The 22,353-nt window shown below is 41.2% G+C and overlaps 1 protein-coding gene across 1 annotated transcript in view; it reads right to left on the reverse strand.

Annotated features, from left to right (window-relative positions):
- Positions 1 to 2,050: 2,050 nt before the first annotated feature.
- LOC139467045 (low-density lipoprotein receptor-related protein 6-like) overlaps positions 2,051 to 22,353 on the reverse strand; it is a 46,561-nt gene continuing 26,258 nt past the window's right edge. The window contains exons 2-7 of the mRNA XM_071248757.1: positions 17,638 to 17,679; positions 13,943 to 14,146; positions 11,763 to 11,925; positions 8,660 to 8,784; positions 3,358 to 3,523; positions 2,051 to 2,874 (exon numbers count right to left, since the gene is read on the reverse strand). Of these exons, the coding sequence (XP_071104858.1) occupies positions 2,775 to 2,874; positions 3,358 to 3,523; positions 8,660 to 8,784; positions 11,763 to 11,925; positions 13,943 to 14,146; positions 17,638 to 17,679 (800 nt within the window). The 3' untranslated portion in view covers positions 2,051 to 2,774. The remainder of the gene's footprint in view (positions 2,875 to 3,357; positions 3,524 to 8,659; positions 8,785 to 11,762; positions 11,926 to 13,942; positions 14,147 to 17,637; positions 17,680 to 22,353) is intronic.

The following is a 22,353-nucleotide window of genomic DNA, read 5'->3' on the forward strand; positions in this document are numbered from 1 at the left end:
TAAAATGGACTTGTCCGACATTGCCGAGGTCGGATTCTACTCAGGGTGTTATCTTTATTAAAATTAAGAAAACTATTTTTAGCTTGTACATTTTATCAGCATCCTTAAACAGGCTGTACATAATGTTGATATCTCACATTAGAAATGAACAACTCGCCGTTGTTTATGGTACAATATAACACTGCAACAGGAATAAACCACTCGGGGCTGCGCCCCTTAATGGTTTATTTCCCCCGTAGTCTTTTATTGTCCGATAAACAACTGCCACTCCTCGTTTATTTCTTAAATATGATACCTCTGAAAAAAACAGATGAGTGATTGGGTGTGAGTGAGTTGCTTTTACGAAAAGAGTGAGTGAGTGGGGTTCGACGCCGCTTTTAACATTATTCCAGTTATATCACGGCGTGTCAGCTTAATGTGAGAGGAAAGCCCGAAGTTATGCAGGTCTCAGACGTTAACCACTTCGGTAAAACCCGAGAGCACGGATGTGGTGCTGACAAACCTAGAACCATAATCGGGGCGAACCGGGATTCGAACCCATAATCATAGGTTTCTGGCGTGCCCAAGGGGCGCAACTCTGCACAGCGCCTTAAACGACTGGGCCACCCTGAAAAAGCAGATGACGTCACATGAGGTTTCTAATAGTGCATTAAGCTGACATACCCCGATATAACAGGAATATTGTTCAAAGCAAAACCACCAGTACACTCACTACGTTATATGGCGCCTGAAGGGTTAATTCTAACCCGGAATAAAGAAACAAACAAGGGTTGTTTCATCTCTGAAGGTGAGTGCACATGTTGGGCACTGACGCGTAAAACCCGCCTGTCTTGCGAATACGCCGAGGTAAACACGAAGTCTGTAGACAGTGGCTGTTAAATCGACCTTTTAATCACCATCAATGTATACAAACAGGCATGATAATCACATGCATGATTCCGTGAACAGGAATCTGACCCTGTGTACATCAATCTGACCCCGTGTACATCAATCTGACCCCGTGTACATCAATCTGACCCCCCATACAATACATTTGTACAGCACATTTTTACAATTTTTCAACCTCATGTTTATAAATTATTTTTTCTTATTGACGTATATTCAGATATATTATTCATCGTATTCATGACATTTATATCACCCTTTTATATACCATACAACCACGGGATAACGAACAGTGTATTGTTTAATACAGTACCAATAATATAGAATTAAACGTGTGCAGATGAAGTCATTGTGACATTTCTTATACAACATGTGTCACGTGAAGATTCCGGGTAGAATTGATCTTCAGCAACCCATGCTTGTTGTAAGAGGTGACTAACGGGATCGGGTGGTCAGGTTCGCTGACTTGGTTCATGCATGTCATCGTATCCCTACTGCGAAGATCGATGCTCATGATGATAATCGCTAGATTGTCTGGTTCGGATTCGACTATCAAAAGACCGCCGTCTTATAGCTGACGGTGGCGTTAAACAACAAACAAACGAACAAACAAAACAAATATACAGCATGTCCTGATTAATCTGTTGGCGGTTGGGTAGCCTAGTTGGTCAATCCCTCAACTCGTCACACCCAAATACCAGCTTTGGTCTCCGCCGTTAGAATATCATTTCCCGGCAACCTATTCATGTCATAAGAGGCGACAAAATTGATCGGATTGTCATTCTCGGTGACATGTTTGATTGCATGACATCGTATCCCATGGATATGATTCGATGCTCATAATGTCATACACTGGATTGCCTGGTCCAAATTCCATTATTTACACACCGCCGCCATACACGAAACCATGTGGGGCCTCTTTCACGATATCGCTGGAATATATTCAAACACAGACGTAAAACTATATTCACTCACAATACAACTCTCAACATAACACAAATGAACGTTCTTGCATGAAGCACGTAGTTGTCATTGATAATATACATATCACATCATTAGTGTCTATCACAGTGGTAACATTACACTATTAACTGCAGGACAAACGAATTCAAAAGTATACACTTGAAATTTGGATTTGACAAAAAGATTACAAAAGGTCGCCGAAACACTGCAAACATAAGTTGAAAAAAACTATGATACCCGTATCAAATACATCACCATCGAATAACCATTTCCTGTTTCGTGCATTTTAGGCACGATGAAACATGGGTTTATACTTTATTTTGATCGGCAGTGTATATGGAACAAAGATTTATGTAGATCAGTTTTCAATCCCGCTTTTACAGTTAAAAGGACAAAGTCAAACAAGTTTTAGTATTTCTCCAGACACGGTTCTACAAACGGATCTTAGCGCTAAGACCACTGTAAACCCATACGTCAGTTCAATCAAATTAATAAAAAAAAATATTCGATACGATATCTCTCTGCGTGAAGAAATATAACCCTTCCGAAAAAGGTCCTGCTAATCTTCCCGGGTTCGAATCCCGGTTCGCCCTGACTATGTTTCTAGGTTTGTCAGCATCATACCCGTGCTCGTGGGTTTCGCCAACGTGGTAAACGTCTCAGACCTGCATCGCTTCCTCCCACAGTTAGGCTGACACGCCGTGATATAACTAGAATACTGTTCCAAGCGGCGTAAATTTAACTCACCCACTCCGTGGGATATGTAGCGAGATCTCCACGCAGAGAGTAAACATGTAAAAGATCGGAGTTAAAGCTTTTGGTGTAATGAGATTGACTTTAGCCTAGACTAACGATGCATGCTACGAGGCCCTAGTTATGTACATTGATTGTAGAACTCGTTGAGTTCCCGTTTAATCATTTAAACATCATTCCACAATAGCAAAATATTTTGTTGTCGATGCTGATATTTGGCCTTCAAGAATTTTCGCAGCTAGGGATCCATTCTTATGCCTCTTCTCAATATAACTGTAAAGAAAAACAATGTTTGTTAAAAATTCTCACACAAATATAACAGCTAAAATAAATGTATGGGAGCAACTATCATCAGTAAACGGGTTGAATAAGAGGCCGATCACACGATGGGGAGGGAGAGGGTGCTGGCGCGGCGATTTCTCTTGTTAAGATAATTTAGTCCAAATTAAAATGAAAAAGAAATTGTCATCAGGTTTACCAAAAGTATAACTTGGTAGCCGGAAATGCTGAATGTCTTAACAAAAAATGTTAAATATTATAACAGAAAAAAACAATGACCAGACACATATCTTGCTTCTAATGTTTAAGGTTGATTCGTGCAGAGTTACGTCCCTTAGCCGTGCATGGATGCGATGTTGGTCTGATAGAAACATACCGTGCTCCTTGATGCCACAAAAGTTATTAATTTATCATCGGTGCCACCTGTGTAACTAACTCATACACTGTTCAAAGAAAGTATTAATGTTGGTCACTCACTTCAATCTGTAGTAGATTAGATAGATGTAATCGTTGTAGAGACGTAGTCCGCTGCAGGAGCCGGACACGGAGCCGCCGTTGGGGACCAGCTTAGTGTTGGTGGCGGTCGACACATCGAATACCCATACCTCACCCGTCGACTTAGCGCACCAGTAAATCTTCCTCTCTGTAATTAGATAGAGATGAGGTGAGGTGAAATTGGGTTTAAAGCCGCGTCCAAGATTATTGCACTTATATAGCGATGTGCATGCACGTGTATATGTGTATGTGTGGCTGCTTGTACTAGTCCGGACTGATGCCGATTTATAGTGCTAGCCCACTGAGATCCCATGCCTCAGTTTAACATGAATACCCCACTCAGACACAGTATACTGACTCCGAGACGACCAGTCCTTGTTTTAGCCCTTTAATGCCGAGCGTCAGACAGGATAATAACAAGTACCATATTTTAACGTCTTTTGGTATAACGCGGTCGGGGATCCGTGCGGGCGTTCAACCACTAGACCACGGAGGCGGCAATTAGATAGAGGCTGAGTCGGTGATGCATGTTGGTAATATAGGTTATATGTATGGCCAGTATAGATGAGGTACTTGATTGAACCGGGGCAATCTTTGGAGGCCTATTTGCCTTCAATACATCATTAGATCCCAAACTTCTGAATTGAGAGGTAACAACTAGTAATTACAGAGATGATTTGGAAAAGAGGTATAAACTATGATTTATAAGTAATTGCACATATTTTTAGTTTCGCGCGATCCTAAACTTGCGCTTCTTTCCGAATGTAGCGTAGTGGTGAATATTGTCACGCAATGCACGCCAAACCTGTAGCAGCGGTAGTAAAATATATTTCAGCCAAAGCCTTTATCGTGTGGACATGCGGAAACATTTCTTCAGCGATGGGGAAATCGGATCTGTATATTGATATATTCCATGGGTGGTACACATAAACTGAAATTATAAACCTCTGATGACGTCACACTACAGTAACAGAAGGTTGTTCTAAATGTTGGTAAACTTTCAAGGCAAGCAATATTAACAATGCCCGGGGCGTTCTGGTAGCATGACTGAGACCTGATAAATACTAGTACATTACAATTGTAATACCTGGGTTTTACAATTGACGTCTCGTTAACTTGACTCTTGGTGTGAACACAATTGTGTTTGATGATTGATTAAAAGTCACTTTTTATTTAACATGAAACTTTCATGACGTGGATCGAACCTGCAGCCTCGTGTTGAGCTGAGCTTTGTTTCCCACTGTTTTCCCACAGGGACAGGTTGCGAGAAGTGGGTATGTTCATCGTCATGACTCCAGCTGGTTCATGCTTGTTCCTAGTTTTTCTCTCGAACGCTTTCAGCGAATTCCTTTTATACCGCGACACATTGTATTGTTTCACTATAAGGTATGTCGATGATTTTTTATTTTTTTCTGTTTTTTTTTTCTTGCATTTAATCGGTTCATAAGTTGGATAAAAAACGCCTCCGAGGTTTTGGTTGAAAATGTAAAATCTCGAGCGAGGTCAAGGTTTTACATTTTCAACCAAAACCTCGAAGGCGTGTTTTATCCCGTACTGAATATGTTGCTTTAATAGTAACAGGCATGTCAGGGCGCAGGACAAACAGGAAAGGGAACCAGGGTCTTCAGCGTGTTGTCTCCATTAGGCTAACCAACTGCTCCAATTTAAACGAATGGTTATGCCATTGATGAATGAATGAATGAATGAATGAATGAGGTGAGGTGAGGTGAGGTGAGGTGAGGTGAGGTGAGGTGAGGTTTAACGTCGCGTCAAAGATTATTGCACTTATATAGCTACGTGCATGAACGTGTGTGTGGCTGCTTGTACTAGTCCGAACTAATGTCAATTTCATAGTGCTAGCCCAATGAGATACCATGCTGCACTTGAACATAAAAAAAAACACTTAGACATAGTAAACTGATTCCGAGGCGACCATTTTTAAAGCCTCTTAATGCCGAGCGTCAGGCAGGGTAACAACAAGTACCGTCTTTTAACGTCTTTTGGTATAAAGCCGGGGTTGGAACGCTGTACCTTCTTTGGGTCGTTTAATTTATGTACAAAACATGACATGCCTACACAGTAGCCAATCAACGGAGAGTAGGATCAAAACAATGTTCAATGGACTCATTGGAAAAGTAATGCAATAACACGTGACCAATTCAGCTAATCAGAATGCTGGAATTTCAATGAACACAACTAAAATTTAATTATAAAACCTTAAAAGAAGTGAGCGTGTATCTACAGAATATGGGGCCACGTGTGGCCCAGTTGTCTGAAGCGCCACGATTCGCTGTGCAGAGTTGCATCCCTTGGGCACGCCAGAAACCTATAATTGTGGGTTCGAATCCCGGTTCGCCCCGATTATATTTCTAGATTTAGCACCATACTCGTGCTCGTGGGTTTCACCGAAGTGGTAAAACGTCTTAGACTGACATCACTTCGGGCTTTCCTCCCCTATTAAGCTGTCACGCCGTGATATAACTGTTAAAAGCGGCGTTAAATCCAACTTACTCACTCACTCTACAGAATATTTTCTTGGCATCACAAGATTACTAATACAATCGGCAAAGTGATGACAGTGCTTCGACCTAGTGTTATCAGTGACCTCGTGGTATTGATCACCTTCTGATCAACTCGCTCAAGACTATGCATTCTGCATTATTTGTTTTACCTCTTCACTCAATACTTGCGTAATGTTTTGTGAAGGAGAAAAAAACTGTTTTCGTGTTTTTTGCCTGTTGCTGTGATTTCGTTCCTGGTTTTAAAACCATAATCTAATGATTTTTATTACTATTGCTTTTGCTCTGGGAGCGCTCGGTGCAGTATTAGAAATAAACGCGCAAATATAAAACTGAACAAATATGTGTAGCTTTTACGTGACCGTTGTATGGATGTTCGCGTGCACAGCAGATGTTGTATTTCATGTTTTTATAGATCCGCGAACCTTAAGTATCATAAATGTTGAATAAAAGAAATAGTATGACACTTTGAACAAGATTCGTCATTGTTTCTGCTTTTTCCTACTTAACCCCGATTCATAAATAATTTTAAAGTATTAATCTAACAAAAATGTTTTTTCAAATATAAAAATAAATTCGAACACCGTACATATGGGTTGGGGAAAAGAGAATTAAACCATGTTATATAAATAAGGTTTAATGGTTTCCCCGTGCCGCATATACGAACAAAGGTTTTGTTATGTACTGTTTTTTCAGTTCTAGCTTATTTTGCAGACTGTACACACGGTGAAAAATATCAGCTGATGAGTGGTATAAGTAAACATAAATATCAAATCTCAGCCAAACAGCTGGAGAATGTTGTATGTTGTAAGTTCGGTAGGTCTGTGACTTGCGTGTCATCGCAACCCGCTGGAGTGGATCGGTGCTCATGCGATCAGTCAATGTATATGTCTTAATGTACTTGAAATATTGCAGACCGCGACGTTAGACCATAAACGTTAATTACACGATACTCGGCTTTCCATTGGACGAGAGGCCGGTCACATGACCAAGAAACTGACGTTTATACGCGTAAGACTGGCGCAGGATGACGTTCATACGTTTTTCACGAGCTTGTTTTCTTGAAATGACGTGAACGCTGACAGGTTACTTTTTACATTCCTGGGGAAGCCCTGGGAAATTCCGTGCACGAATAAATACAGACGCCGTTGTTTCTGATTATTTAGGCCCTTTAATCTTGAAGCCAGCGGTTTAATATACATTGGAAGAGTTAGAAAGTTTGACTGCATGCCTTTGACAGATATCCTCGTCTCGAGCTATCCCAGTGCACAAAACGAAGAAATGCACACCCAATTTTTGCAAACTATCGACTCGTTCTGTGACTGGCAGTGACAGTCAACAGCAATAGATCAATTTACCTCAGTATCTGTTGTAAACATCTTTTAAATCACTTTTGAATGATCGATGACGGTTAACACTTTTAAATCTATCCCATTACGTTGATTGCTTCGGCTATTTCTCCGTTCAGTAATGTATTACGACGCACTGTCATTTACTGAGTACTTATCTAATGATGATGTTACGTGAAAGTAATTCTAAACCAAATCTAAAAAGAGCAAATAGAGCATACATGCGTGTATATTCCGTGTATATAATCGCGCGATAACAGATGGTTATTGTATGGCTGTCAGTGTAAACATTAAGTCTTAAGTGCTTAAGTATGTGTAGACATCTTTCGGGACATAAAATAGTGATATAAACAATTATAAGAAGTGACTTTCATTGGGTGTGAGTTTACTGGAGCATAAACCGTCATACTCCAATAAACTCACACATCCATTTCAATTCTAAACTCGAAATTAAAATCGAAGCCATACATTATTCAAGGTAAAAAACAAGGCAACAGTGAAGAATTCTATCAAGAATCGTGACAATATTCATATTTACTTTGCCTTTAACAATTCACCAATTGGCCCAGTCGTCTAAGGCGCCGCGATTCGCTGTGCAGAGTTGCGTCCCATGGGTACGCCAGAAACCTATGATTGTGGGTTCGAATCCCGGTTAGCCCCGATTATGTTTCTAGGTTTGTCAGCACCATACCCGTGCTCGTGGGTTTCACCGAAGTGGTAAAGGTCTCAGACCTGCATCACTTCGGGCTTTCCTCCCACATTAAGCTGACACGCCGTGATGTAACTGGAATACTGTTAAAAGCGGCGTTAAACCCAACTCACTCACTCACTCACTTACTCCAATCATATCATTGCTGGCGTAAGGGGGAAAGGGCTTCATACATTGTGACCATGGTGGGAATCGAACGAAGTGCTACGGCAGGATGAGTCATCGCATAACAATATTCACTTTGTGATTTTCTTTTTGTATCTTTTGTATTGCTATACAGTTTTATATCGAACAGCTGTCGGTCATAACGCATGATCAACGTGGGTCAAAGATGGCCAAGTGGTACCATGTGTCTACTGCGTTTATGTCCCACTTCGCCCTGATAATGATCCAATGTATGTAAACATCTTATCCATGCCCGTGGATATCCTCAAAGTGGCAAATGTAATCGTTAAAGTGTTGTAATCACTATATCAGATGGTTTGTCCATACGCCTACGTCTACCACTAAGGTAATGTTTCGGAAACGTGCAGTCGAGATCATAACATAAGCATTTTCATACGCCACAAGGTCTGCGAACCAGTTTGATAACCAAAATCAAAGTGTCAGCATCTGGTTACCTGACTTTCGTTGGAGTCTTTGACTGACTGACTGAGTGAGTGGTGGATTGGGAGATGTATCGATCGACTGATCGATTCCATACAAACCATTAAAATCTATATCCATGCCCCAAACGACCTTTCTGGACGTGAACAACGTTTTTACAGTGGATGCTCCATCCGACGTCACCGACTTTACTGTCTGCAGAGCCTCATCAGCCCAGTACAGAACGCTGCAAATATAGAAAAGAACCTGTGGGTAGAGGTGTGTGTGGGGTGGGGTGTGGTGGGGTGTGGTGTGGTGTGGTGGGGTGGGGTGGTTGGGAAGTAGTAGTGTTTGTTAACCTATCACTATCAACCGGGATTAGCGTTCTCGTTCGAAGGGTTATGTAATTTTGGACGCCACCCCGAGGTTCCATCACATCATATAATGGAAAGAGTTATTGGTGCCATAAACCATTCCGATAAACTTGGTATCACAATCCGATACATATAACGTCGACGTTATCTAGTGGGAACTACTTTCAATAAACTTAAAAAAACTGTAAAGATATGATGTCAGTTACAAAAATAATTGGCATAATATTCCGCAAATGTTAATCTCGGTTTCCTATGGAAGCGTATTAGTGCCACAGTCTAAAATATATCATCTACGTTGATAATACTGTTCACATCCACGTAGAAGATACTTTCATCGAGGTATCAGTGTTTTCTCGAGTAATCGACCCTAGTTCCGGGTCAGCTATATATAACCACTGGCTTAATTAATAATGACCGATTTGTTTGACTTTTTACCTTGACGTGTCTTTACTGAGGCATTATCTGAACATTGCTTAAAGTAAATCTTCATTTTAATATGTTACTGGAGAATGACACACGTCGTACTCTCCCACAACCGTAATAAAGAGGATAGCACAAACTGTTCTCCAAACTACAACCAAATAAACAGCTATAGGTCATTATTCAATTTTTTTTAGAAATTATTCATCAACCATAACATGGTTACAGCCGGAGGAATATGTTGATCCTCCTGATTTCTCCATTATGGTAATTAGGTTTAAGAGGTAAAACCTTAATATGGAGGGGTGACCATAATTCAAACTGTAAACCTGTATCAAACCATACTCGTTATCATCCTGTGAAGCACTGAAGAATTCTGCAGTTTGTGTTTTATTTTAGCGCTAATAGTTTGACACGTTGAACAAAAACAACCAACATGCTCCCAAACATTTAATTAAATTAACAGTAATTAAGTAATCACCTTTATTAAAAATATGAATGTTTGTATCCATCTAGGGTCGCAACTGCACAAGACAATATCACTGTCTGAGAAACGATATGTACGATTATAATATCACAGACGCAGATGAAAGTATCATTTACTTAGATATAAGTATCATTTACGAAGATGAAAGTATTATCTACGTAGATGATAAATCTTATGGCGCTAAAACGCTTCCATAGTTTCCCAATGTGTGAGTACTTATGTTTGTTTGTTGTTAAACGCCGCACTCAGCAATATGATTTTACGGTGTCTTACTGGGAGATCGACCTTAGTGATAACAGTATAAATTGCTTTGATTCGCACCAACAACAATCTGGAAGGATGGAATGGAAGACTGAAGAAGTTAATACAGAAAATGTCTTTCCTCAAAGAGGGGACACGGATGGCCCAGTCGTCTAAGGCGCCGCGATTCGCTGTGCAGAGTTGCGTCCCTTGGACACGCCAGAAACCTATGATTGTGGGTTCGAATCCCGGTTCGCCCCGATTATGTTTCTAGGTTTGTCAGCACCATACCCGTTTGGTTTGTCAGCACCATACCCGTGCTCGTGGGTTTCACCGAAGTGGTAAACGTCTGAGACCTGCATCACTTCGGGCTTTCTCCCACATTAAGCTGACACGCCGTGATATAACTGGAATACTGTTAAAAGCGGCGTTAAACCCAACTCAATCACTCACTCACTCACTTTCCTTAAAGAAATTATAAACATTAGATACGTCACTTCGTCTATTTTTCATTGAATTTCCCTAATTTCAATTTACCCAGCCCGCCTTGTCTAGTGGTAGAGTGTCCGCACGGAGAGCGGAAGGTCCGGGGCTCCATCCCCGGTCGCGTCATACCAAAAGACGTTAAAAGATGGTACTTGTTCGTACCCTATCTGGCGCTCGGCATTAAAGGGTTAAAACAAGGACTGGTCGGCTCGGAGTCAGTATACTGTGTCTGAGTGGGGTATTCATGTTAAACTGCGGCATGGTATCTCAGTGAGTGAGCACTATAAATCGGCATCAATCCGGACTAGTACAAGCAGCCACGAACACACACAAGTGCAATAATCTTGGACGCGACGTTAAACCCAATTTCACCTCACCTAAAGGTTGTAATCACATTAAACTTCTTTTGTTCTGAAAAGGCAATCAGGCCGATAATCCTTATATTATGCATCACCCGCTTTGTGACACAAAGGTCGATCTCCCGGTAATGAACCGGTAGACAGTAAGCAGCCTGGTACTACTGCACTTATACGTCCATGTATGTCAACGGGTCGTAAAATTGGTTCAATACCGTGTTAAGTAAAGTAGAAGTGAGCGAGTGTTGCTTAACGCCGTAGTCACAGATATACCAGTTATATTACAGCGGTCTGTAAATAATCGAGTCTGGGCCATACCAAACCATTTTTTAAATTATTCTTTTTTTTCCCATCATTTTTATTCCCTGCAATAGGGATATAAATAATGAATACAAATGATTTTCAAAGTAAAACTGAGTGAGTGAGTATGGTTTTACGTCGCTTTTAGCAATATTCCAGCAAAATCACGGCGGGGCACACCAGAAATTGGCTTCACACATTGTACCCATGTCGGGAATCGAACCCGGGTCTTTGGCGTGACGAGCAGACGCTTAAACCACTGGGCTACCAGACCGCCCCTTTCAAAGTAAAAAGACGCTTTGTGTCTTTGCGGTGATTATAACCATACGGGCCATTTTCTATCAAACTTTGCAATATTATCGTTTTTAATTGCATTTTGATTACACCTTTCAGTTATCAAGCCAGTTGTTTATATTAACGTCCCCCATGCAAACAAGTTCCAGGCTTAACCACCCAAACCATTATACGTCATACGACAGGCACAGAATACTTGGGCACAGTCTTTCCCGAATTGACACGGGGTCTCAGCTGCCCTTTATGACGAGATGATGAATGGACGTACCTATTCACGGTGTCTAGTCTGTTTTGGCGAGGTTTATAGACGTCGACGTTGTTAGCGATGTTTTTCAGGACGCCGTCAGGGGCCAATCGCTCCACGAGGTAGTTGCTTACCGACATGTATATGTTATCATCGTACATGTCGATCTCGAGAGCCATGAGCGTTCCTGAAACATGTCCGAGATGTTAACGCTGCGAGATTCAAATTCACAATGACGCCACCCTTCGTCACCTTTCGCCTCTTTCCGTAACATATAAGAGAGGTTATTCGGATTCATTCGTCACCACTCGCCCCTTTCCGTAACCCGTAAGAAGACTCGTCCCTGTATCAATGAATGTTATGTGCGAAAATATGACACACCAATCAGAATGCGCGTATGATCCCTCAAGATTGATTTTTGATTTTACATATATAATGACAAATATACCAAAGATACAGTTAAGTGTATTCAGTAATACTCTATACTACTGTAAGTACTGATGTGTTTTCAACAGCATCTGGAATATATATGATATATGGGGAAAATATACCTGAATCATTACGCAACAAGTTGACAATTCTTTTAGCTATGTCGTCACGATATGGCTGAAATATTGCCGATGTGACGTTAAACTTTAACTCACTCACTCACTCTTTTAGCTATGCCCATTTGCGCTTAGACGCAACCCAGTTGCAAAAGTGGCCACAAGATGGGTACGTGTCGCTATTCAGCTTGTCCCGGAATAACACGGTCAAAAATGATTCGGATTGACTCGAGTTGGCAACGAATGATTACATATATATGATGTGCATATTTGCAAATGCCTGCAGACCGGACAACAGACTGAAAGACAAAAACAAACATCGGAAAGCAGAAAGACATTACCATGGTGACACACAGAGAAAGAGACCCGTTTCGGACCGACATGAAGGCAGACAACAGAAAGACACCATTCTGACAACTAGAAAGACAAATAGACCTAATACTGATAGACAGAGAAACAGTCAGACAGAAATGCGTCACCATGAAGACTGGGAGGACACATAGACACAGTACTAACATTCGGACGGACAGAGAGACAGACTAGTAGCAAGGCGACGCCATGGCGGCAAGAAGGACACACAGATACCGTACTATTATTGGGGTAGACAGGGAGATGAGTAAGGCGTCACCATGACGACTGAAAGGACACATAGAAACAGTATCGACATGACTACGAACAAACGGACAAGTAGTAAGGCGTCAGAAAGAAGACAGGAAGGTCAAATAGACACCGTACTAACATTGTGACGGACAGGGAGACAGACAAGCAGTAGGGCGTCATCATGACGACAGGAATGACAAATAGACACCGTAATGACATTGTGACGGACAGGGAAACAGACAAGCAGTAAGGCGTCACCATGACGACTGGAAGGTCAAATATACACAGTACTAACATTGTGACGGACAGGGAGACAGACAAGCAGTAGGGCGTCATCATGACGACAGGAATGACAAATAGACACCGTAATGACATTGTGACGGACAGGGAAACAGACAAGCAGTAAGGCGTCACCATGACGACTGGAAGGTCAAATATACACAGTACTAACATTGTGACGAACAGGGAGACAGACAAGCAGTAAAGCGTCACCATGACGACAGGAAGGACAAATATACACAGTACTGACATTGTGACGGACAGGGAGACAGACAAGCATTAAGGCGTCATCATGACGACAGGAAGGAGAAATAGACACCGTACTAACATTGTGACGGACAGGGAGACAGACAAGCAGTAAGGCGTCTCTATGACGACTGAAAGGTCAAATAGACACACTACCAACAAAAAAACCAACAAACGGACAAGTAGTAAGCGTCACCATGGGGACTTGAAGGACAAATAGACACGGTACTGAGGTCCATGTAGTCTGATGGACACAGAGCCGACATGCGGACTGATAAGAGGAGACGAACAACTCACAGTCTCCACTATTTGTTGATCCACAGATCGAAACCCAACCTTCTGGACGTTCACCATGGGATTATCTGCATACATGCTAATGAAAATACCTAATACCCCGGATTCGTTAATACGGACAAGTGTAGATCTTTGCGATTTCACTGAGTACAGTATTGTCCGGATTAACGAGGTTTCCCACTTCACTAAAATATACACAAGGAAGCTAATCATGAGAAAGTATCGTGACATCAATATAACCTGTATATGTGCTCCCATGCGTCCGTTCGTCCGTGCCATTCAGGTTTACTGACGTGAGGGGATTGGTACCGAGGTAAAGTCGCTCTTGGAATGGATGGTAAAACATTGCTCGCACCTGAGTGTTGATCGTTAGAACACTGGTGCCATTATAGTTAAACATAGTGATGACACTGCCTTGCGCAACCGCCAGACGAGGGATGCCCGCTACAACAGAAAATACAAGTTTGAAGTGTTAGCTTTTGTTTCCCCCGATATTCTTTAACACGTCCTCTCTCCAGACACATGTTCACACGTACTGTTATCTCTCATAAGGCAGGGTATATCAACTAAAATATACATAATATACACTAAAAATGAGTGGTAAATAAATCATTTTATTACCTGCCCGTGAAGAGATCACCCGTTTAATAAACATACAGCTGTATTACACTTTGTGTAATACCAAAACTCGTGCTTATGTACTCTCGGAACACGTTTTACGAACAAATATTGAAAGCTCTCGACATCCCTTGGCTTATTCAACGAAATTGTGGGTGGAGATGATAAGTCACTGGGAGGAGCTTATGAACACGCGATGACCCCAGCAACCTTGTTGCTAGGCTGACGTCACATGGCATTGTTTCGCCGATGGATCTAGCAAAAAAATTTCACAAATTACGTCATCGGGTACTGTGACGTGATTGTAAACTTTGAGGTTCAAAGTATTATCCCTAATGTGAACATGAACATTTTTGACTATGTATGTACAAGCTGAAAATGTATGATGGACTTGCCAGAGTGGTAGCTTAGTCTCAGAATGAGGCAGGCTCAATCCACAATGGCCCCCACCCCCCACCCCCACCCATCCCCCACACCACACCCCCCAACCCCCCCACCCCCCACCCCCCACCCCCCGCCCCCATGTGCACTACTTTATCAATAACAATACATTCTGTAACAAAACGTAAGTAGAAGTCTCGAATTTATTAGTGGTGCCTCAGCGGCTACATACAGCTGAACCAGCAAAGGTGATTGTACCGTTGCCTACAAAAAGAGCAAAGAATCCCATCAACGTCAGTCTTGCTTCCACCTTACAATGCAGGAGATCGCAATTGCCCATCTGCAATGAAGCCTTTGCCAGTTCACAGTATTTATGATGTAAAGGAGGATCACCTGAAAAACTGGATCTGTCTCTTGCATGCCAAACGAACACATCTCGGCAAGATATCAACGCATGGACTCTTTTTTTATATAATGACACCTGACCAAGTCTCTGATACGAAGGACACAGGAGGTTACCTATCGACAATCAAAGTTCCTGCAACTTCTGCGAGTACTGAAAATGAAGTGCTTGGCCAGGCCCTAAATATCAAAGAATCTCTTCATTCGAAAAAACCCCCAAACAGTTTGCGTGTCTATGCCCAAGCAGATGAAATTACATGGAAAAACCCTGCGAAATATCAAACCATAGAGCTCAGGATGGGTGTGATTCACACAACATGTACTCTCCTGGTGATGATTGGGAAGAGGTTCCAAGACAGTGGCCTCCAAGGTCTTGCTGATGAGGGTGAGATAATCGCTGCACGATCTATTGACAGTGGCATGGACGGCCGACAGTACACTGGGGGACTGTACACGTTAGTGCATGCGGCACTTCTTAGGCTTGCTTGGAAAGGTTTCAGTGGTGTCAGGAGAAGCAGCTATCTAAATCAGCATTACTGGATGACATTCAAAGTTTGATTTGTCATCTGCATCAGACCACAACATACAAATGCCTCACTGATCTTCTGTAGAATGTGTAGCGTGGCATGATACTTCAGCCCTTCAATGATTACCTTACCTCTTTAAGGACTGAAGCTGGACAGCTTGCACAATTATAGATGTCAAATGTGGACATGGTAGAGATGTTTCTTGGTCTCACCAGATCCTCCAGAGAGGGAGACTGATACATCAGCGAACTACATGTTATTGCCTTTGCGTAAGACAAAGTCAATTACCCTCTAAGTGTACAACACAGAAATGACATGACTACCAGAAGCCCACCCAGATATTCACTCACACCTTGCTATTGTCACTACAAGCATTTGTCGGGGGTGGGGTGGGGTGGTGGGGGGGGGGGGATGAGGATCTCAGAGGACTCACCCATACACTAACATTTGGAATCGAACACCATGATCTGGCCCAACTCGCACCCCAAAGGATAAAACAGATGTTCAGTCTATTACAAACTTGAAGGAAAACGAATGGATCAATCCATTTCATAGAAACCGATCCGAACTGATCACCATTTCCACAGCAACTGCTGTTCCTCCTGATCCAACAGCAAGGAGAGGGTTTTTCAGAGAACAGGATTGAAAAAGTAACAAAAGATTCCTTGAACCTTTTCAAGAACATAACTTGAAGACTTTTACACACACAGGTAAGCAGAGAAGGATCAAACATAGAGACAATGCTCAAAGCTGACCACAAGCTGTTTGGTCACATGATGATCTTTGCACAAAGCAGGAAGTTGGACATGTATAAGGTATTAGCTCTTCCCCTTGGTACGTTGCCCTGGTCACTTTGTGATGGAACATTGAAGAAAACTAACACGACGACATTGGCAAGTCATTTCGAGAAAAATTATTCGTTAGCAGAGACTATCCACTCGCGTGAGTGATAGAACGAGTCCTGTACAGAAAACTCCTGGTGAGAAGAAGTCCTTTGGAGAACTGTCTGAATGATTTTCCATCAGCTCTACATGTGAGGACAGCCAGTCATCGCTTTTATGTAGTATTTGATGTGTACCATGACCTGTCCTTCAAGCAGGCAAAGGCAGTCGTGGAACTCACATGAGTGTTCTAAACATCAACATTGTTTCGGGACAGAAGATTAAGCAATGGAGTCGCCCCCCTTCCTTCCTCACAAAGCAAGACTAACCTCGTGAAATATATTGCGCAGGATTGGCAAAAGCCTCAGGGCTTCATGAAAGCGCTCTATATGTCACAAATCCCTGACTTCTTTGCAGTAGGAAGCAGACTCTGGCACCATCATCATGTGTAGTATTCACCGCAGATGACACTGATGTGTTTGTTCTGACCTTGGCAGGGAGCACAGATTTTGATATCAGTTTGTATATCAAGTGTGGAACTAGAAATCGTGAGCGATTCACAGACACTGAACAGGTGGCTGCAACAACTGAATAAAATGAATAAACCATTCATGATATAGCCAGATTATTGTGTGTTTATGAACTGGAATTATGTGTGCATGACATATGCAGCATTTAAGAGTTGTAGATTTCATTGTGACTATGTGAAGTTATTTTTCATGAACGTGAAGTTATTTTTCATGAAATGTCTTGGTTTCTTTGCGGCTTTCTTGGATTGAGCCTCATTCTAAGACTAACCTACGACTCTGACAAGTCTGTTAAATATTTTTGGAATGTATTTACGCATAGCAATCTCAAAATCAGTATACCTCTTGGTCTCTCTACGTGCTACCATATGTGAAATTGCAACATTTGTCTCATGTACTAATTCTTAGCATGGTTCACGTTGCCCATGTCACACATCACCCTCATGCTGGCTACTCACAACACTAGTACTGGAACCTGTTTCTCATACTTAAAGGTTTAAGGGTACAAGTACATTTTTATCAACAAATATAAACTATGTGGATGTATGTGGATACACTTTCCAAATTAAATCTTGGGTTTTGTGGAGGTTTATACTTACTTGGCGTGGGTGTAGGCACATATCGGCAACATATATTCGTTTCTACAACATAGAAGGATGCGTTAATAACATAATAAAGACTTTATAACACTGTAATGAGTTCATGTAAGAATCGACTTTAATATTTGTTTTCGTTGATAGAGGTATAAGCGTAAAGACTATGCACACACAGTAAATCCTTGAGCACAAATTAAAGTCAAATCTTATATACAATAACTTCAGACTACCTTATAAATCATTAATACAAGAAACCTGCCTACATCAATGACATCATTCAGAGCTATAATACAATACAAGCCCCGCCCCATTATATTGTCAGCCATTAAGGAAACAGTAGACAGTTAGTGGGCGTGGCTTATTTTTCGGTTTATTGGAAAATAAACACAAAGGCATTTGATTGGTTAGCCACACGTCGTGGAATCACTTGCAATTTCTTTATGGCATTGTAAGAAGAACACGACTAGTTTCATATATGTATGTTGGAGGATTCTTATGAATTGGTTTATGTATAATTTTTCAGACACCACAGCATAAACATTGGTCAAAATTATATGTTAAAAGTATGGTCAGTAAGTTGAAATATATACTGACATTTTTTCTAAATATTTAGTATCATGACCATTGTACTATATGACCATGTCTGTCCACTGGTGCATATATTGATTACCAGCCATATATTTGAGGTAGATGGTTCCGTGGACCAAATATATGAGTGGCATGCCATTTGTTGATATTTGTTGATACAAATGTTTCATATGACGAAAACATACGACATGCAGTCAGTTAGTTAGGTACAATTACTAAGAGGCGAAATGGGATAAAATGAATACCCCTCTCAGACACAGTATTCTGACTCCGAGCCGACAGTCCTTGTTTTATCCCCGTAATGCCAAACTTCAGGCAGGGTAACATCAAGTACCATCTTTTGACATCGTTTGGTATGACGCGGCCGGGCATCCACCGACCTTCGCTCTCAGGGCAGAAGCTATCCACTACCCCACGGAGGCGGTCACAGTAACAAAGAATTGGAGAACTGAGATACATGATCACTTTGGAGGATCATGCAGGCCCGGAGTGTGAACCACTGATCTGTAACTGGCACTGTAACTGTACCAGCACGTAACTGATGTGCCCTACCGATGCACATTTCTGTCAATTCAATTCAATTCGTCAAGTGTCGCGGACCATCGAAACTGTGTCGAAATAACCGAGGTTCGAGACAAAAACGTTCTATATCAGACAAAATTCAATTTGTCATCGTCTTGAACTAAACTGACGGCCAAAAGAAAGTATACGCATGTTTGATTGTGGCATATCTACACAACTGTATAACCACTGCCTCCTATACCTGCATATATACTACATCAGAAATCTGATAGCAAAATAAAACACCTGCTAAAAAAGCAACTCAAAAAAACAAAAATCCATCACAAAACCAAAACAATTGACAGAGTAATAACTAAACTACAAACAGGCCACACTAAGTTAAACTCCCACCTACACCAAATTACAAAACACCAAACCGGTAAATGCCCCCACTGCAACTTAAAAGAAACGCCTGAACACGTAATACTATATTGCACACATTACCAGCAACACAGAACAGCACTCCAATCCACACTAAATTGCAACAATCAAATAGCACTAACCTTTAAAGCACCAGGCATATATCTAATCAAAACAGGCCTACTTGGTCGCATTTAAAAAAGTACAACAAACAAGCTGCCAATAAACCCTAAAATTCCAAACCTATAAAACACACAAACTTCATTCAGTCATCACTGTCTGAAAACGGTATTAGACCCTACACCGAGACGTCGCTCCTAATTGTAATAAAGAAGTTGTTCATCCATACATCTTATCTTTATTTAGTGCTCCAACTTCTAAGTACCTCTCAAAGTGGATGGTGAAGTATTTCATACCGGTATCAAAGTGTTTTGGACGCTACGTTGGCAGTGTTTCGACGACTGTTCAGGGTAGTAACTATTAGAATCAAATCTAATTTTCAAATGTATACTTTCTTTTGCCCGGCAGTGTATATCGAGGTAGTGGAGCTGTGCTCCGGGAACCAGGTAGTCATTAAACAAGAATAAAGTAATCATGACAACGTGGTAATAGGTTCACAGGTTTGTTATTATCAGCCAGTTGTATCTCAATTGTGTGGATCGATGCTCGTGATGTCAATCACTGGTTTGTCTGGTTCAGACTCGATTACTTACAGGCCCCCGACATATAGCTGGAATATTGCTGAGTGCGGTGTTAAACAACAAACAAACAAACAAAACCTAGACTCACAATCATTAAGAAAGGAAAGAGACAAAAAATATCTTCACTCCTAATAGTAAAAAGGTACTTGACCTAAACTAATATTAATGATACTAATAAAATAATAGTAATGTTACATTTCATTTTCGCATGGTTTGGGATTTGTATGGGTAAACCAATCTGTTGGGGACAATATAGCTTTCATTTGGGTATTTAAAACGTGTCTTGTAGATGAATTTCGTCAAAACTGGATGTTAACACTCAACCGTAGTACCCGATATGTGATGTATAAAAATATAGAACACTGTTTGAACCCGAAATATATTTGAGTATTTACAATAGCAAACATGTACGCAGTGTTTATATTAAATTAAGATGTGATCTTTTACCTTTACGACAGAACGAGGGTAGATGGCAATCTATTGAATCGTGTTTAGTATCACTTCCCGTTAATTATTGCTTTTTATAGTATGATATTTATGGCCTTATCTGTTCATCCCCTTATCATCACCCCCAGAAGTCCTTTGTCCAGAGCAACGTCATTGTCTGCCCTTTGTTGTTCGTTTCTATATATGTGCTACAATTACACTGTTAGTCAGCTTGGTATTCTGAGTGCTGGCGTAGGGACGACCTCGAGCAGGATGTGCCGCTCGTAGGAAACGCACTGAGGTGAGCTGGAGCACCGCTCACCTCATGTATGCCTGAGCTGAAAGGTCCGCTCATCGCTGTGTTTGTGTTGTCAGGCAGGTATTCCGCTCATTGTGTATTTGTTGTTTATTGTTTACATGTTGTGTCTAAAACGTTCCGGGACAGTGATGTCGATTTTGTCCTTGATTCCCCCAAGAACCAATTCCCCAATTCAACATGTGCGTTGACACGTATGGGTCCTGTTTGCAATATGTCTGTTGAAGATGAATTGATCTGCGTAAAGTTTATTTGCCAGAATTGTATTGGAATTTTCAAACTATATATAAATTCAAATGTTTATTTTGTACAATTCAGGATGAGCTATCAAAACGTCTGCAATATTATGTATATTACGCATATAAAAAAGACACGAGGTCGTAAAATCTAATGTGCTTCACATTGTATTATTGACATTGCATTTCTTGTATATGGGCTACACACAAATAAACTAATATTGACTTTGACCTAAATTAAGTAATCACGGGAAAGTGGGTTATCCACATTACTAGAAAAATGGGGTACAAAAATATAATATCTTAGCCAATAGGTTTTAGCTCAATACCACCAAAGTAGGTCAGTACCAGAGAAAAAAACTGATCCGTAACCACTTGCCAACAAAACCTGAGTTTGGGCCAGAGCAAACCAGAAGCAAGACGAGCCGTAAACGGCATAGCCGTACCGCGAGGTAAAGACACACGATTTTGCCAAGGGTCATATACGTGTGCGCGGACGTCGTAGAGAACAATCTGTCTTGGTCAGCCGTGGGAATGCAAGAGCCTCGGGAGGTCACCAAGGTGTGATTCCTAACATAGGGAAAACCCGAATAGCAAACTAACTACTTAACCAATACAGACGATGTAAGGATCAACATAAAGCCCTGAACATAAACTATCCAACGGTACCACTAACGATTTACAACCAGACAGGTACAATTATTGAGGTAGCAAAAATGACCATGAATACAAGAGAAATATCTATCAGGAATAGATAATCCCGCTACTGCGTGAAAATCAAAGTTACTAAAACAATTTCCAAACATGAATAAGTTTGCATACATATATGAGATAACACATATCAACTCAATACCGGTTAAAAGTATACAGTTACGCCGCTAGAGAATAAATTGTAAGGGTCACTAATTCTAAAACAATGAACGTAAGGACCCCCGAGTACGGCGCCCGCCGGACTTTGCCGAACGGGGACGACTCCGGGCAATAAAAAGAAAGGGAAGCCGTGTGGCCACTAGAACGTGACTAGACTAGCTTTACCACCTCATAACACCGCAGTGTCGTATTGTAAAACTTACAAACGAGGCAAACATCCGTCAATCCATATTTTCAAGAGGATTTCTGCAGGTGGGATGGTAATTTTGCAGAAAATAAAAAAAAAGGTTGAGATCAAATCACTCCATACGTGGTGTTTCATATTTATTGCCAACTGCTACTATTTGTCCATGAAAAGGGAATAAATAAGCCCCCCTTTCTTGTTATATTCTAGTCGATAGCCCACAATCTTTCTATTATATCGAACATCAGCCCTTGGTATAGCTTTAAGTTCAGGTGCACGCGACACATGTCAAGTTACGTTGCCTCTCTACTTATGCAGCCGTTCATCTTTCAAGTGACAAAACAGAGATCCGATTTACCGTTAATATAAAAGGCATGGAATGGTATTGTACATTATCCAACTCGGATATTTGTCATTCACCCTAACACAAGGTGTAATGTATTTCATTGATTTCAACTCTTAACCCATTATGTTGTC

This window comes from Haliotis cracherodii, unplaced genomic scaffold (genome assembly GCF_022045235.1).
Source record: "Haliotis cracherodii isolate W230 unplaced genomic scaffold, xgHalCrac1.p SCAF_19, whole genome shotgun sequence".
Taxonomy (NCBI): domain Eukaryota; kingdom Metazoa; phylum Mollusca; class Gastropoda; order Lepetellida; family Haliotidae; genus Haliotis; species Haliotis cracherodii.